We start from the raw sequence: 17,053 nt of genomic DNA, 5'->3' as shown, positions 1-17,053 counted from the left end.
ATAATAGAGAGTGAAATTGATTTTTTTTATTTACTTACTGATAAGATTTATCAGCAACCCTACCTCTCATGCGAACAAGTTAAGGTTATTTGAATTATTGTCAATGACACCTTGCCTTGTGTGAATGCTTGTATTTATAATTATTAGTTATTCAATCCGTTTGATTAGTTTTCTGTGCCAGTATTTCATATCATTCCTGGATCCTTTGTATTTTCCTCCCATTGCTGAGATGATTATGTAAGTGTATTTTCAGTTGTTAAACTAAATAATTTAGTATATGGGTGAAGTCAAAAATTGCCAGTTCGTCAATCAAAACGTATTTACTTCTTTTTCAGAACATGACTACTTTAATTTTCGGAGTAGGAATAGGAACATTTACCGTCATTACATTGTTAATAATTTCGGTTGTTTTATGTTGCATCTCGTCCAGAACAGAAAGTAGTATAGGACCAATTTTTAGTACCTTTTCTGGTATTGTTATCATTGTACTATTACTCTTACCCAGGGGAGAAGACGATGCAAATTTATCTCAGAAGGTAATTACTAGTTGAAGAGTTTATTGTAGTAATATGTATGTATTTTACATTTATATCCAATCTGGACGCAATTAACTTATTCTGACCTTCAAATAAACTTCTAAAGTTGGTAGTGAAATTTATAACTACTTTACCTTTCACAAGTCTTTTTTTCATACAGCACCACCGAAAATGTAGTTAACCTTGCACAGCTCATTGCCATTTTAATTTAATTCAATTTTGACTGACTTAAGGATTAAAATTTCCCAAAATATCATGAATTGGATGGTCATGATAAGATGCTATGCATTGCAGACCTTGAAACATCCGAAATTGCTCCATTAAGTGACCAATGATGAAAAATATTAAAGTTTATCTGGACATAATCCACTTAAGTGATTTTTTACCTAATCGTTAGAGCATTTACGACAAGATGTTATATAATTGTTTGTAAAAATGCTTGATATTAGTGTGAGATCATTCTTTTTTACATTACTTAGATAACTTCGTAGACCTGAAAATAATTATATTTTCATTTTTTTTTTTTTAATTAGATCTGGAGCACTGTTTAATTTTGAACACATTTGATTGTCTTAAAATTAATACTTTTTAATTTATTTTCTAAACGTAATACTTCTTTTTTTTTGTTTCAGAGTGAATATCCATTATTTATTTGGCGTATGTGCCTACTATTGCTATTAGGTTTATCTACCTTGGGAGGTTTGGGATTTGTAATTGCTGATACACTTATTGAAGTTAGAAGGCCTAAACTTATAAAAGTGTGATGTCTTTTTTACGTAGAATTGTCTTTGCCACTCGGTTGTATGATCATTTTACAACAAACCCTCCTCGCTCTCTGCAATTAGTTAGAAACAAATCCTATAATGTATCCAGCAATGATGAATTTATGGAAAAGGTATTTACTACATATTTTTTTTGGTAGATAGATTATTACGATATTACGTTATCTTAACTTATTACATCTTTACAATCGTTTTACAGCTGACGTAGTAAAAACCGTATACCAGAAATTGGTTTGTAGGTGTGTTCAAATTTTAAATTCAATTTGAAAATGAAGTTAGAGATGCTAAGACCGTCATAAGAATTCTGTTATTTGAAATTATTATAATTTAAAATTACACACTTCTATAACAAAGTAAAGAATAAACAAAAAGAACTACAGATCCTCAAAAGAAATAAAATACATCCACTAACGATTACAAACAAGATTACTATACCTAACACAATGTGCCAATAACAATATTTCTTAGATTTGTTGTATTTTAAAGCACCCATTTCAAAGCATTCCTATATACCTTTCAGAATTTCAGTTACTGCCTTTTGATCTGTAATGAAATAAGCTCAAACTTTTTTCTAAAAAATTTGCAAAGTGATCTCTTGAACAATATTTTCTAATGCGCCTATAACACAGTGTTAGATTATAATTAAAATAGTGTACCTTCTTTCTGTTTTAATTATTATTATTTAAGTAATAAATTGGTAAAAAATTGGTTTAGCAAACCCAAAGGCAGTCTCTAGGCTAATCCACCTCACCCTTCTTTCACACGCTACATACTACATTTACAAATAATGACCTTAAGAGTGCCAAAAAAGTGGTGTTCGGTCTCAGTGGATTTAGGTGACGTTTTACATATGTATATTTATTTATTTATTTTTATTTTGTAGGTTCTAAATAGTCAAACACCTGTGATAGTAAATTTTCATGCAGAATGGTGCGATCCATGTCACATACTTACACCAAAATTGAAAGAACTTACCGATAATTCTGAAGAAGTTGACCTTGCCATTATAGATGTTGAAGAAAATCCAGAACTTGTACATACTTTCGAGGTAGATCAACGTTAATTCATCAATATATATCTTTATTTTCCCCGGCAATCATCCTTTTCTTTTGGTGCCTAAAAATTCAGTAGTAATTAATTCAGTAGTATTAATTAATTATGTACTCTCAGATCTAAAAAATCATTTTAAATTATTTGCATAGGAAAATTCATTCTTTAGGAGAGGTAGAGATTATTATTCTATTGTTCAAGATTATTAAAAATTAAATTTCTATCAGAAATTTAAAGAAAATATACAAGTTAAAAACTTGAGAACTGTGTTGAGAAAAAGTATCGAAACCATATTTTTTTAAAAGAATTTATTAATTTCAGTAATCCAGCACTGAGTATAAATTTTCTCCAAAAATGAGTTTAGGCCATATTGTTACAATTTTCATATTGCCCTTAAAGTAAAAAAAGTTTGAGAAATCCTTTTGGGCATTGTGGTAAACAAAAACGTTTTAACCACGAAAAATGAAATAATGGTATTTAATTTTTCAGGTAAAAGCTGTTCCCGCAATTATTGCTATTAGGAATGGACTAGTTGTGGACAAGTTTATAGGATTAATAGATGCGGCCAAAATAGAAGGACTGATGACTAGACTTAAGGGTAATAAGCAGGAATAATAGAAAAAGTCTTCTTCAGACTTCGATATCTACTTGTTTTATATAGCCAAAATTTTAGGGGTAATTATCTTTATTTATTTATTTAAATTTTATTTTTTGTAAAAAAGAAGTATTTACGTTTATATTTAATATATATTTGTATTTACTTGGGCCAGTTTTTATTAAACCTATTTTTTTTATAATTATCCTAAAAATGGACAAGTATTTTATTTATTTGCAACATTTAAGCCTGAAATAAACTTCAAAAAGTTGTTTTTAATTTATTTATTTTAAAATGTAGAATTATAATTTTAAGGCAATTGAATGGAATAATATTGTTCTTAGGGATTGTTGGTTTGAAAATAAAAGTAACATTCTAAGCTAACTTAAATTTTTGAAGCTAATTTTGCAGTTACAGGTTCATAGTCTTAAGCTTATAACTTTATACTATTTCTAAATTAATTCCGTTGAAATATTTTCTGTTTTGACTTACAATATATGTAATCGAGAACTTACTGAAAGAACTTAAAAGAGCAAATACGGCTTTTTCATATATGATGTTCATTCCTTATGGAATCAAGGTGTTTTTTCTTCTTTATAATTTCATTGCGCTTGCGCGTAAATAGGATTTTATAAATAAGAAAAACATAAGTGTAATAAGTTTCATTGTAACAATAAATCTTTCAATAAGTTATATGTTATAAAGATGTCTTTATGAGAAACAAGATTCTCATAAATTGTTAATTCAATTTTTTTTTACCCCGTAAGTAGCTATCAAACCCGCTACTTTGCAGTGACTGATTTAGCCCTCAAAAACAGTTTTTATTATATAATTTATAAAATAATGTGCTCTCTAACGTTGTATGTGCTAGTGGTTGCTTAAAATTCCTTCCAGTTTAGTAATTGGTAAATTAAACTTTTATAAAAAATTGGAAATAAGCAAGCACACTAATTCTCAGACAGTTACTGCTGTTTGAGGGAAGAATGCCCTCCTTAGAATCCTCTTAGTACTTTTTAATTTGGGTAATCTTTTTCAAAATAAAATGAGAACATTGAATGAAGGGTAGGTTGACACAATGAGTTGATATTCCTGACTGCCTGCTCTAGAACATACCTAGTTGATAAATACCTAGGTTTCAACTCCTCACAGTCTGGTAAATAAATAAATAAATCAGAACCGCGTTCAGATAGATTTATGAAACCCATACATTCTCAAAAATCGTCGATCATGCTGTTCATATTGGTGTTGTTGCAGACACTATTCGTTATTTCTATTTCATCTCTTTCAATTGTCAGCCAAATTAAATTGTTAAATGTGGCCAAATGAACGAACTATATTCTCTCCACACTTCTTGTTTACAGAACTTCCCTCAATTCACAAATTTGCAGTAAAATGTTTCTTTAGCGATTACTTAGTGACGTTAGATATAATGTGGTAATCATTTATGTAGTAAGACCAGTAAAAATGGATTTTGATCTGAAATGAGTTTTTAAAAAATGTTAATTCATACTGTTTAATTATGAAATAATATACGACGACACATAAGTATTACATATCTGCTATTTTTTTTTTTTTAAATAAAATAAAAACAGTTTTAACTCTAGTTAACATAGAAATGTTTATTAAAAATTTGAAATTTGTAGCAATGATTAAAAATGTAAAAAGTATTTTTTTGCCAATTTTCATAAAGTACGTGCCTTATTTATTCAATAAATTACATTTTTTTTTAGATGACTTATTAATTTTTCGGGCAAAAATGGTTCTTATAATTTTATTCAAAATATCAAAATTGGTTACATAATTAAAACTTGTTATTATAAGCATAAGTATGAATAACTTTTTCTTCTAACATGGGCCATTTTGAAATTTAAAAAGAAGTGAAATTTTATAGAAATTTTTGTGTTCCAAGAAAAATAAAAAATCAAAATTTTCCTGCTCAAAAATACAGCATTAGTGAAAAATTTATTTTTAGCAATGTTTTTGATTTGTAATTATATTGACGTAATAATATATTTGAAGGAGTTCATTCACACTTAATTGATTTTTTCAATTTTTAAATCATTAGACAATGCGCATAATAAGCTATCACTCTGGTTAATGTTCGAGATTGTTCCTCATATGCTGTGAACATTGTGAATAACTTTAAGTAGAAAGTGAACATCTTCAATGAAAAGTATTAATAAAAATACTGTCTAAAATAAAATGTTGAAAACCTATTAATTCATATTTTGAGTAATGTAGACAACCAAAAATCAAATTAATTGTAAATATTAATTCATGTTTTAAAAAAATGCAGATAAATTTCAAAGTTTGCGGAAAATTTGTTGCAAACAACAAATTTGAATAGTTTAAAATTGGTATATTGTTTATTATTTATATCATATTTCCAGTCTTTAAAGAATCTACACAAAAGATTCGAGTTAATGGGCTAACTAGTAATAAAAAATATTAATTCAACAAGATTCCAACAAAGCAAAACGTATAAATTGGTTTAGAATAAAATTTCTGTTGGACCTAGGCAGGAAATTGTGCCATTTATAATGGGGTACAGACACAATTGCTAATATAGGGCAAAATAAACAAAAAATAAGGCAAATTGGCAATCATTTCTCTTCCGATTGGATGAAGTATAATCAGCACTAAAAAAGATAGATAATATACTATTAATATTTTCCGATGTAGATTATTTACAGTTAATAATTTGTAAGGGAAGAGAACCAAAATTGAAATGTTTAGCTTTGGTATCCAAAAATAGTATAATTCAAGCTGAAATGAGAAATAAGTATAAAAAATTTAATTTCACTATTAAACTTAGTGAGACAAAAATCAGACAAATTATTCAGCATGCCCACCCAAGGGTCCACCAATATTGACTCACTTCTTTTCTCCTAATGATTCATTATCCTTTTTTATGGTTAATTAGGTTTTATAAATGTTTAAATTTACTATGTATTAATGGAGTGAAAGTCGTTTAATTTTTTTTTTTTTTTGTATTTGAAAATAAACATCGGATGCAATGCGAATTTAAGCTTAAATTTTTTATTTTTTTATATAAAACAATTAATTCCACTGTATTGTCTTCTACTGTCATAAAAATTTCATCTTCCATTACCTTATAATTCAAACATCAAAAGCTATTTACATTTAATGCAATTTTTAATAAAATATAGCTTAATATGCGCATTACTGTAAATTATATAAAATTTTTGTTATTTATCCTTATTCTTGCTTGAATAACTTTTCAATGCATATTAATTACACGATCACCAGGCCAATAAAAATTGTGTTCACGTAATAACTGCAACAAATTTCCATATTTATGTTTAAAATGTTAAATGTTCAGATTAATTTATTAAAATAATTGTTTTAAAGTAAACACATTAGATTGCTTAGGTCTATTAAACACAGTATTAAGTTTAGCTAATAATAATGATTGTAAAAAAATAAATTTATTAATCGTTTTTCCATTTGCCATGGAATTGTAAATAAAGGATATTAAATGTGAAAAATTATGTATAAATTATAAAACATGTACATTTCATATTTTACTTTGTATGCACACGTATAATAAATCCATACATCGACATATTGTTAAAAGAATAAAATTAGTCATTGCAATTAATTCGTTTCTAGATCGAAATGTTCAGAAAAAAAAAAATAGTCGAGTCCATAATAAATAACTTAAAATAAAGGAAAGCATATTCATAAAATACTTAAAATAAAGTAAGTAAAATTGTGGTACATATGTAACAACTGTATATTTTTTCACAAAACCAATCTGTACATATAGAATAATAATATGTTGCCTTATTATACCTTTAGGGCCATCTAGTTTTGTATATTTTATAAAAGTAGACTGCAAAAAAATAATCCAAAGGTGCTTTTAACGTAGTTGACAATAATATTCTTATATTTGTACAACTTTAACATTTTCTTTTTTTATATATATGAAATTTATATATTTCTCCAAATTCACTTGGTATGAAAAATGAATGCTCTGATGTTTTTGATGTACGCACTAGTGTTTTACACATTAATAATATTTACTCCATGTAATTATTCTATTAATTTTTTTTTCTAAACAAACGTTCAATATTATTGTAATTCAAATACTATTATAACCAAATTTATTAAATCTTGTACTCTTTTCAGTTTTAATTATATTGTTGAAAAAATCAATTTCAATAAAACTTTTTATTAATATGTGATTCTACATTAAAACTGGATAGCTTATTTTAATACTTGTCGGGAGAAAGTTGCAACTGATCCTAAACCTATTTCTACTTCATATATGTACATATATATGCATTTCCAAATTTGGTAATTTGAAATATGAAGACGTTAGCTTCGTGGATGAAAGTGCGTATCTATCTAGATTTTACTGTTGAAGTGCAGAACCCAAGGCAAATTGCTGCATCTTGCTATTTCTACTCTCTTAGAGTGTACATAATTGAATATTTCTGTCAAATTGTTGAAAAGCCGAAATACACTGAATACCTGCTGACCCTTTTTTTTTTTACCTATATTTTATATAAAATTAGAAAGATCTCTTTAATTAAACCATATATCACGTCAATAAGAATGAAGGAGCTCATTAGATTTAATTCAAAACTTATAAACTCAGTAAAATTGCACAGTACTGCAGTAATAATTAATTGTGACAGTGAAATGAAATTCATTACGTGGTGAAAATTAACCAATTCTGAAGGTGGTTGAAAATATTAAACCTATCGGCCGCTCAATAAGATAGTAACTCAACTATTTCGCAGTTTAATAAATAAGAATTAATATTTACACAGAACATGAAGAGCAATGTTTTGTGTTAGACTGGAAGTAACATTTGTTAGCTAATGACGAGAGAAAAGGAAATCTTCAGAATGCATTAAAGTACGTTGAATGGGGAGGAGTAGTAAAAATTGGGGAGTTATATATGTAAATTTTGATAACTTTAAAAGTAAAATTATCAACTTTTAGGTGGTTAAACCAACGAGGTGGTTAGTTTTTTGATAATTTTAAACGGTAAGTACATATATGGAGATTGCAATGCATGAGAATAAAACTAAAAGACCATAAATTAATTAAATACCAAAAAAATTCAATTCTTGGCCTTTAGAAATTAAAATTTTGAATTAATATGCTACTAAAATTAGATAATAATTCTTGAAGGCAGAACGTGATAACGAAAAATTCCTACTTCCCCCTGTATTAAAGTTTTGATGGATGACAGTACACCAGTTATGTCTTTCATATAAAGATTGATACATTTCTTATATATTTGGTTAATATTTTGTAAAAGATCTATTTTTAAGTAAGTTTTATAAGTATTGTACTAAAAAATGTCATTTTTCGTTAAAAAAAAAAAAAATTACAATCGATTTGTGCTGCTTTTACGAAGCAGTGTTGTCAAATTCGTTACCATTGCTTGGGTAGCAGACAGAAGCTTTTACTTACACTACACCACTACAACCTCTTCAAAGTGGATGTGCTGATGATTTAGGTTCGTGTTGTGTTTTGAGGACGAAAAATAATTTTCCTTAGTAAAAATAATCGGATGCATTCATGCTTGTGTAGTTAAATGACAAGGAAACAGTTATAACTTTAATAATATTAACAATATACAGTGCTACGTATGAAATATTAATTGAATCAAATCTATGAATTTGTATTTATTGATGTTATTTACTAACTAAGTTTAATAATCTAACTTTAATTAAGTTTATTAGAATTTTTCGACCACCACATTGAATTTTAAAACAATACTTGGAAGATAATGTATGAAATATATGTATATTTTTTTCTGAAATTTATTTTGTTGATCAATTACTTAATGATTCATAAGTTCAAGATTAAATGTCTTTACGCATTATATTGTATCTACTTTTAGCTTCTTTTTTTCTTAAGCTTTATGTTGATTTTAAACTATTACATGTAATAACCAATTTTTTTGTACAAATTCATTATTCACAAATTATCTGTTTACAATAAATCCTTAAAATTTACAGATTGTTGGATAAGTGCATCTTCAAGAAATGGAAGATACAAGTAACTTAGACAGGCAAATAGAACAGCTGAAAAAATGTGAAATTATAAAAGAATCGGAAGTAAAAGCACTTTGTGCTAAAGCTAGAGAAATTCTCGTGGAAGAGAGTAACGTACAGAGGGTGGATTCTCCTGTAACTGTAAGTTACATTGTTTTTTCAATTGCATTTACATTAGTCATATTTATTTTTTGTCAGTAATGTGTCTTACAATTCTGGCCTAATATTAAAATCTGCTGTGCACAACCCACGGCCCACCGTAAATTTCTTATTTTTAAATTATAGTACTGTACTACTATTTGTTTTCTATTAAACTGTTTTGTAGGAGTATTTTCGTCAAACTCAACAACATTCATATATACTTATTTCATTAGGCCGAAGTCATATTTTAAAGCTTAATAAATAAAAGACAAATAAATAGGAAAATTTCGCGTTTTTACAGGTATGCGGAGATATTCATGGCCAGTTTTACGACTTGAAGGAGCTTTTTAAAGTAGGTGGAGATGTTCCTGAGACTAATTACCTTTTCATGGGTGATTTCGTAGACAGAGGATTCTACAGTGTGGAAACGTTTCTTTTATTACTCGCATTAAAGGTTTTATCCTAATTTTTCTGTAATTACAAACAGTTTTTACAATTTATTCGGCCTTTTATTAGATATGGTTAATTATGTTATTAATTTAGGTACGATACCCAGATAGAATAACTCTAATTAGAGGAAATCACGAATCTCGCCAAATCACCCAAGTATATGGTTTTTATGATGAGTGCCTAAGGAAATATGGCAGTGTTACTGTCTGGAGATATTGCACGGAAATCTTTGACTACTTAAGTCTTTCTGCTATAATTGATGGAAAGGTGAGGATGAGAGTAATACAAATATTTCTAATTTTCCTCTCTGTTGCACAAAGATGTAGAATGACGATCATGTCAAACTTATGTATTTAATGAGAAATTGTATCGAGAAAAAGCCGTTTTCGTGAAAATCGCAGGAAAGTGAAACTCTTCTGGAAATTAGAACTACCTTTTTTCGAATTTGCCGACTTTTTTTTTAACTTGGAATTTTAGCAGTTCGTCTCAACCTCGGTAATATTGTATATGTGAAAGAAGCATATTGATTGTGTTAAAGTGTAGAGGAATGCTCAAAATAAATGCTGTAGGTCTCTTTTTCATAGTTAGTGTACAATGTTTATAGAAAATCGTTGGAATTTTCTTAATCGAGAAAACCTCTAGGAAAATTCCATTCACTAAAAAGCTAATTTCGATTTAGGGATTTTTGACTATTATGTTAACAAACACATCAATCTCAGGCTGCTAAGTGCAAGATAATGTAAATAAGGACATTTATTACTTTCAGCATTTTCTAAAAACAACTTATTTTGCTATTGAGGCCTAAACATGTATTCCCGGTGAAAATTTGATAAGAAAAATTAGAGAAAATCACAATTCTCTGACCAATCGTAAGAGAAAGTAAACATTTTATCAGTCAAACAAGAAAAATCAATCTTGAACATGCATTTAATGCACTTATACTTTGTATTCACTTATTGAAGTTCTTATTTCGTTTTTCTCTTCTAGATATTTTGTGTACACGGAGGACTATCCCCTTCCATACAAACTTTAGATCAAATTAGAACAATAGATAGAAAACAAGAAGTGCCTCACGATGGACCAATGTGCGATCTCCTCTGGTCAGATCCAGAAGGTAAATTTATTCATAAAATCTAATTTAAATTATCTGATATTTTTAAGATAACTGAATTGGTATCACAGCCCTTTTTAGTAACACTTGCCCTGATACTTTTACTGATTGAATCAGACAGGGTACTAATTCTAATTATTCTAATGACCCCTCTTCTAATTCGATTCACCCTCGCTTCTAAAAAGTATTTGACAGTCGTCACAAGTAATGTACTTACCGTTGCATTAATGGCATCAATAATGCTGTGCCCTCGTACAAATCTCTCTTTTCTGGAGGTTTTCCATTTTCTCCAGGTTAAGCTTTCCCAAATATGGGCATAAATTCTATGGAGGATACTAGACTTTTTCTAAAAGGCAGAAGCAAAACGAAGTAGGATTCTGTTAGTATGACATTTATGGGCTCTTGATCGTCACTTTTTTTATGACTTAAGTCTACGTTGTAAAGCCCTCGTACTCCACCCCCTGGAAACACGTCCGGTGTCTTGAACCTAATACAGTTATTTGTGTGAATAATGCGAAAATTACTTCTGGCAATCACTTGATATCATTATTGACAGTAATTTTTTATTAAAGTATAAAATTTTGTTTTTTTACAGATACGCAGGGCTGGGGAGTTAGCCCTCGAGGAGCTGGTTATTTGTTTGGATCGGATGTTGTCGCACAGTTTAACACAGCCAATCATATAGATATGATCTGTAGAGCTCACCAGCTTGTGATGGAAGGATATAAATGGCATTTCAATGAAACTGTTCTTACGGTTTGGTCAGCTCCAAATTACTGCTACAGGTTATTATTAAAAAAAAAAAAATTGTACTTTAAAAAATGTAAAGCCATATATATTGTGTATGTAATGCATATTTGAAGTGTCCTTAAATGTATATTTAGCTAAGACATAATGGCGAGTAGTAGAATGTCAATACCAATAAGTTCTTTTTATTGTTTTAGTTTGAGGAGAGTATGGGTTATGGGTGTGAGTACGAGATGGTCAAAACTTTAATCAATTAAATTACACATGAATTAAACAAAAAATTAATTTTAATCATGATTCAAATTAGAAAATTTAAACGGCAAAAATTAGTTGATTGAATCAAATTTACTTTTAATTTAATAACTTTGAAGAGATTCCTCTTCAACTTCCCTTATCAAACGCGTGGTTTCGGCGGCTGTAAATTTTCTTATTTTTGTTTCAAATTTTTCAGGTGCGGTAATGTTGCGGCTATATTAGAACTTAATGAACATTTACAACGTGACTTTACCATATTTGAAGCAGCGCCTCAAGATTCACGTGGTATTCCATCAAAAAAGCCGCAAGCAGAATATTTTCTGTGAAATTGTTTTAATTTTATTTAGAAAAATCAAGAGAGAGAGAGGAGGTTGAGCGAGTGGGAAATTAATTCATTAAAACAAAAAAATATTCAAAAGTGATGGTGGCAAGGAAAAAGGTTTTTGATGGGTATCCTTTTAATATTGTATTAAGAACTTTTTTATGTATAATAATTGTCGACGAACCGTTTGTTAATTTTACAGAAAAAAGATTTTTTCTAATTAGACGTAAAAAAAAATAAATTTATAATTTTATATAAATTTGTATCTGGTCTCCTTGTCTACATTAGGTGAACGAAAATAGGAAAAAATAATTCAGCATTTAAAAAAGATAATGCCTTTAAATTAGGCATTTTTTTTAAATACAATATTGTTGTATAATTTAGTAAAATATAAATGATTGTTAAGTGATATTATTTAAAACTAGTTTACAAACAATACAAATGTAATTAACTTGTTGCATACATCAAATATATTACTATTTTTTTGATAGATTGCACTAATTTATAAAATTTATATTAAGTATTACAAATACATTTATTATTGCGCTGAACAATATTTTCCTCTTTCAAAAAGCTTATTTACAAATTAAATTAATCTCGCAAATTAAGTATGTTGGTTTGTGAAGAGATTATTATATTTTAAACGAACCATTAAAAAAAAGTAAACAAACAACTTTTATTGTCACATTGATGAACAAACAAGTTTTTATGAGGTTTTATTAAATAGAATAGTTGTCTTTGTTAAAGATTTTAGAAAAAAGTAGAGCATTGAACTTGTGCTGTGCGAGAATTGACAGAAGGCAGCCTTACACCAATAAACCTACTTCGAGAGAAAAAGAATTGGGCAGGTATCTTCCGAAGAATCGTGCTATCGTTTGATGCTTCAATTATGGGATCTAGATTTGAGGACGGCAATTAGCTTCTTCTTTTAAAAATTGGATGTTCTTGAGAAGTAATGCTTAGCTCTTCGTCTTTGACAAATAAGATTAATGAATAGGTTTTGCTTTTCAGGTTGTTTGGGTGGATTGACTACTTAACAACTTATGATTAAAGTGTCCAAGCAAATTTTCTACTATTTGGTCTTCACACCTAAAGGCCAGATCGGAGACAACGTTACAGGGTAGCGGGGCTCCAGTGATGGCTTTTTCATGGTTAGGAAATTAATAATAACGAAGATGTTTGTTAAGTATTTTAGTGTACCGCCGTGGTAGTTTATCAGTTTGAAGTCTACGTGGCTACTCTTCCACAATCACGGCCATTCAGCTATCTAATGATGGCTTGTGATCACCGAGAGAGAGAACACTGTCAGATGAATAGTGCAATAAGAAGGCTCTAGGCACCAATAATACGTTGACGCGCTTTGCCAAAATAAAAAAATTATACTTACATTAGTAATAATTGAAGTATTGCTGTCAGTGTCTCACATCAGATTTCTCTTTCTAGTGGTAGATTTTATAATTTGTTTTTTTCTAGTAGAAATACATATTTTGGTGTACCTGAATCTGAAACAATTGGTGACAAATTGGTTGATAAGTAATAAATAGTGATAGTGAGCCATAACATCAAATTGAAGGAATAAGGCGAATTTTCTAAAGACTATTTAGCGTAAATTGGACCAAGCAATCCAACACGGTCAATGTTGTATCCTACGTTCATTGATATTAAAAGCTTGACTTGTTTTGTCTATTTTATCAGTGAGGATTCCCCCTCAGTGCCCCTCTTATCTGAGTTTTTGAGTCTAAATAATAGTGAATACAATTATGAATACACTCTTGCTTTTATTGTTTCCGACAGGTTTCTAGATTTTCATCTGAATAATTAAGAGATTGATTCATCAGTTTCATGTGGAAAATTGACTTCCAAAATAAAAAAAAATTGAGACAATTTTTATAAATAAAAGTCCTGGGAGTGTGCTCGTACATTGACGAAAATTTCATTTATTCCGTAAAATGTAAGTAATTTATAGATGAAATTTAGCCCTTTTGATAAGTGGCTGTACTTATTTGTACATTGAAAACTCTTCAAATAAATATTCTAGATAAAGAGATAAAGCTAGACGAAACAATACAAAAATTATTTTTTAGGGAGTATTGAATAAAATTACTTCGTACCTACATGTCAACTCGTGAATGTGCAAAAGTGGCTAGAAATATTGAGGTTAGAAGGTTCAAATTAAAGATATATGTGATATAGTAATTTAAAACAAAAACCATTCAGCTAACATTCTTAAAATAAGTGGTTTGGAGAGAAATGACGGGACTAAATTTTTCCAATGTAGGTTTAGGGAATCCGCCAATCTTCACTCGTGCTCAGAGAGTGAACTTGAAGTCTTCTCTATTAAAAATTTCCATATTCAGAGCTAGCACAAAATCAATGTTTTCTTTACTTTTCAAATCAGCCTTAAGAATAAAGTTTTGAGATCAGAATATTCAATGATATTGATTTATGTAACATTTGGAATTTGAAAAACGGCGGGAGATGTAACCGCTCATTTTAAAGTATGATTCACACAAAATGAGTCACAATATTAATTAATTATTGCTTAAAAATGAAATTTATTATTTAATTACTGCAAAAATTATATAATATTATTATATAAAATTGTGAAATAATGATAATAATTAAATTCATGCAAAGGGAAGGGCGCCATGGTCTTGTGGAATGTCATATGGCATGAGAGCTACCTCAGAGTTCTTCCTATTTCAACCCTGACGTCACGACGTCAACAGTGAAAATGGCCGACTTAGACTTGAACATTGACAATTTAATCCAGCGACTTTTAGAAGGTAAATTGAAATTATTTACTTATCTATTCGCCATTGAAACCTATTGATACTATTTTAAAATTATAACACATAAACATTCAAGGAAGCAATTGATTGTTTCTTACCAAGTTTAACGTAACAAGCTTTTTAATTTGTGTATGGTCCAAGGTCTTATTGTACATAAACATGTTAATTCAAGAATTTCCAAGCAATTTGAACTCAATTTTTGTCAGTGTATTTTTTCGGGTTTATTAGGAAGTGTTTTTATTATTTATAATTCCTTTCTCCAAGTTTGAATGCATTTAATGTAATTTTTGTTACAGTCCGAGGCTGTCGGCCTGGGAAGGTCGTACAGATGAGCGAAACAGAAGTAAGAGGTTTGTGTCTAAAATCTAGGGAAATATTCCTACAACAACCTATACTTCTTGAGCTTGAGGCGCCCTTGAAAATTTGTGGTGAGTAAATTTTGCAGTTAACGTTTTAATATTTGTGTTTTTGCTTAGTCATTTTTTTTATTTGAGCTTAAATTGATACCAGTGATTAAAATATGAATATCGAATTCTTGCTATTGATAGATTGCTCCTAATCAAGAGTTATTAGCAATTACGAATGCGGATTATGTATATTTCTTTTTATTCAGTACTTATTAAAAACTCTACTTCTGCAACATACTGTTTTAATGTACGTAAACAAGTAGATGAATGTAATAATATGAATAAATTAGTGAACTATATCACTTACCGTTAGGCGCGAAAACTGCTGGGACTTGCAGCCACATTTCACTCCCATCGTTCCCTTTTAGTTCTTAAGAGTCTTCCAGTTAAGTATTTCGGTTCATGTGTAATGATACGCTTGTTCACTGGAAGCGACTGATTCCAGCTAGCATGAAGTATTTTATTCCAATTAACAGATGACAGAAAAGGCAGAAATTGGTTTCATTGTTTTGTCTTAAAACAGTACTCTATGATTTATAGAAGTTTTAATTCAAACAAGATGTTGAAATGCTGCAACAAAACTAGTGAGAGTGGTGGATAGAGTACTTTGTAAAAACTTATTTTTTAAAAAGTATTAAAGGCATTTAACCCGAGATGCATAGGCTGCGTGAGGCCTAATTATAAAATACTGCATTTTCAATTTTGTACACTAGTAATATGTACAAAACAAAAAGAGTGGAGGTAACAGGGAAGTGAAAAATGGATTAGAAATCGATTTGAACACTATCTTCTAAGTAGTATGTTCTTTAAAGCTAGCAGAAATACGATGCCCGTCTCGTTTTTATCTTTCGTTTCTTTTATCTTTCCTTCATTCGTAAAAATGAAGTTTTTTTTATTTTTGACATCCATACTCGGAGCATGTTATTTCAAAGTGGTATTAGTGTTAAAACATAAGTAGCACTGTTATTGTAAAAACATTACGGAGGATAAATGTTATGCTTGACAAGTAAGTCAGCCCAATACAATTTTTTTCTTTCTGTATGGCATGGTACACTTCTTGTGTAGTGGCTTAGAACCAAATCGGCAAATAGATAAAACGCGTTTTCAGGTTTAAATACTGCTTTGGGACCAGCATAAACATTCTTCACCTCATTTTTCTTCAAAGGCATATTTTCTTATGTTTTAGGTGATATTCATGGTCAGTACACTGATTTGCTTCGATTGTTCGAATATGGAGGATTTCCGCCAGAGGCGAATTATTTGTTTCTTGGCGATTACGTTGACAGAGGTAAACAGTCTTTGGAAACGATTTGTTTGCTTCTTGCTTACAAGATCAAATACCCTGAGAATTTCTTTCTACTCAGAGGTAATCATGAATGTGCTTCAATTAACAGGATATATGGATTTTATGATGAATGTAAGTTTTTTAGAGAAGTTTTTAAACAATATTGTCTAAAATAAAAATAAAAAAATGTAAATTACACATACTTGCCATATCTTAACATTAGGAATTTGGTAATTTTAGGTAAAAGGAGATATAATATCAAATTATGGAAGACCTTTACAGATTGCTTCAATTGTTTACCAATTGCCGCAATCATAGATGAAAAAATATTTTGCTGCCATGGCGGATTGAGTCCAGATCTTCAAGGGATGGAACAAATTCGAAGGATTATGAGACCTACGGATGTACCTGACACTGGTTATTATTAAATGATATATTTACAATTATGATTCATTTTTTTTATAATTACATAGTTATCAATATTATTTTGTTTTTGGCATCGTCATTTTATCAATACATCCCTAGATGATTCTTAGTTATGT

The 17,053-nt window shown here is 29.2% G+C and overlaps 3 protein-coding genes and 1 long non-coding RNA gene across 8 annotated transcripts in view; 3 read left to right on the top strand and 1 right to left on the bottom strand.

Annotated features, from left to right (window-relative positions):
- The first annotated feature begins 89 nt into the window (after positions 1-89).
- Positions 90-7,142, top strand: LOC141453239 (thioredoxin, mitochondrial). Of its 2 annotated transcripts, XM_074126200.1 has the most exons (5): positions 90-237; positions 336-536; positions 1,169-1,431; positions 2,202-2,366; positions 2,858-7,142. In XM_074126200.1, exons 3-5 carry the CDS (start codon positions 1,300-1,302, stop codon positions 2,981-2,983), a joined length of 423 nt encoding a protein of 140 aa, XP_073982301.1. In that variant the 5' UTR covers positions 90-237; positions 336-536; positions 1,169-1,299; the 3' UTR covers positions 2,984-7,142. The 2 variants fall into 2 exon arrangements, with proteins under 2 accessions (XP_073982301.1, XP_073982302.1); XM_074126201.1 differs by lacking the exon at positions 336-536 and having other exon boundaries at positions 91-237.
- Positions 4,677-17,053, bottom strand: part of LOC141453242 (uncharacterized) — a 20,270-nt gene continuing 7,893 nt past the window's right edge. The window contains exons 3-5 of one of the 3 annotated variants that reach the window (XR_012457867.1): positions 15,534-15,671; positions 13,415-13,529; positions 4,677-6,261 (exon numbers count right to left, since the gene is read on the bottom strand). This is a non-coding gene — a long non-coding RNA (uncharacterized lncRNA). Of the gene's footprint in view, positions 6,262-12,016; positions 13,305-13,414; positions 13,530-15,533; positions 15,672-17,053 lie in introns of those variants that run through there. The other 2 variants (XR_012457866.1, XR_012457868.1) reach the window with 2 other exon arrangements.
- Positions 8,341-12,517, top strand: Pp4-19C (protein phosphatase 19C). Of its 2 annotated transcripts, none has more exons than XM_074126198.1 (7): positions 8,341-8,460; positions 8,966-9,142; positions 9,444-9,596; positions 9,686-9,859; positions 10,580-10,706; positions 11,299-11,488; positions 11,902-12,517. In XM_074126198.1, exons 2-7 carry the CDS (start codon positions 8,993-8,995, stop codon positions 12,029-12,031), a joined length of 924 nt encoding a protein of 307 aa, XP_073982299.1. In that variant the 5' UTR covers positions 8,341-8,460; positions 8,966-8,992; the 3' UTR covers positions 12,032-12,517. The 2 variants fall into 2 exon arrangements, with proteins under 2 accessions (XP_073982299.1, XP_073982298.1); XM_074126197.1 differs by having other exon boundaries at positions 8,395-8,735.
- The window catches only part of LOC141453235 (serine/threonine-protein phosphatase PP1-beta catalytic subunit), a 7,185-nt gene continuing 4,794 nt past the window's right edge, over positions 14,663-17,053 (top strand). Inside the window, exons 1-4 of the mRNA XM_074126196.1 lie at positions 14,663-14,813; positions 15,116-15,247; positions 16,413-16,643; positions 16,752-16,928. Of these exons, the coding sequence (XP_073982297.1) occupies positions 14,762-14,813; positions 15,116-15,247; positions 16,413-16,643; positions 16,752-16,928 (592 nt within the window). The 5' untranslated portion in view covers positions 14,663-14,761. The remainder of the gene's footprint in view (positions 14,814-15,115; positions 15,248-16,412; positions 16,644-16,751; positions 16,929-17,053) is intronic.

Source organism: Rhodnius prolixus, unplaced genomic scaffold (assembly GCF_049639745.1).
Source record: "Rhodnius prolixus isolate KJV_2025 unplaced genomic scaffold, Rpr scaffold_3, whole genome shotgun sequence".
Classification (NCBI taxonomy): Eukaryota; Metazoa; Arthropoda; class Insecta; order Hemiptera; family Reduviidae; genus Rhodnius; species Rhodnius prolixus.
Note: the sequence above shows the minus strand (reverse complement) of the source record. Positions and strands in the feature narration are given on the sequence as shown.

Bases quoted from the DNA above. Each gene is read 5' to 3' on its own strand.
- Pp4-19C (XM_074126198.1), top strand. From the start codon at position 8,993: ATGGAAGATACAAGTAACTTAGACAGGCAAATAGAACAGCTGAAAAAA. The intron at 9,597-9,685 runs GTTTTATCCTAA...TTATTAATTTAG, and splicing joins TTTTATTACTCGCATTAAAG to GTACGATACCCAGATAGAAT. The intron at 10,707-11,298 runs GTAAATTTATTC...GTTTTTTTACAG, and splicing joins CCTCTGGTCAGATCCAGAAG to ATACGCAGGGCTGGGGAGTT.
- LOC141453239 (XM_074126200.1), top strand. From the start codon at position 1,300: ATGTCTTTTTTACGTAGAATTGTCTTTGCCACTCGGTTGTATGATCAT. The intron at 1,432-2,201 runs GTATTTACTACA...TTTATTTTGTAG, and splicing joins ATGATGAATTTATGGAAAAG to GTTCTAAATAGTCAAACACC. The intron at 2,367-2,857 runs GTAGATCAACGT...TTAATTTTTCAG, and splicing joins AACTTGTACATACTTTCGAG to GTAAAAGCTGTTCCCGCAAT.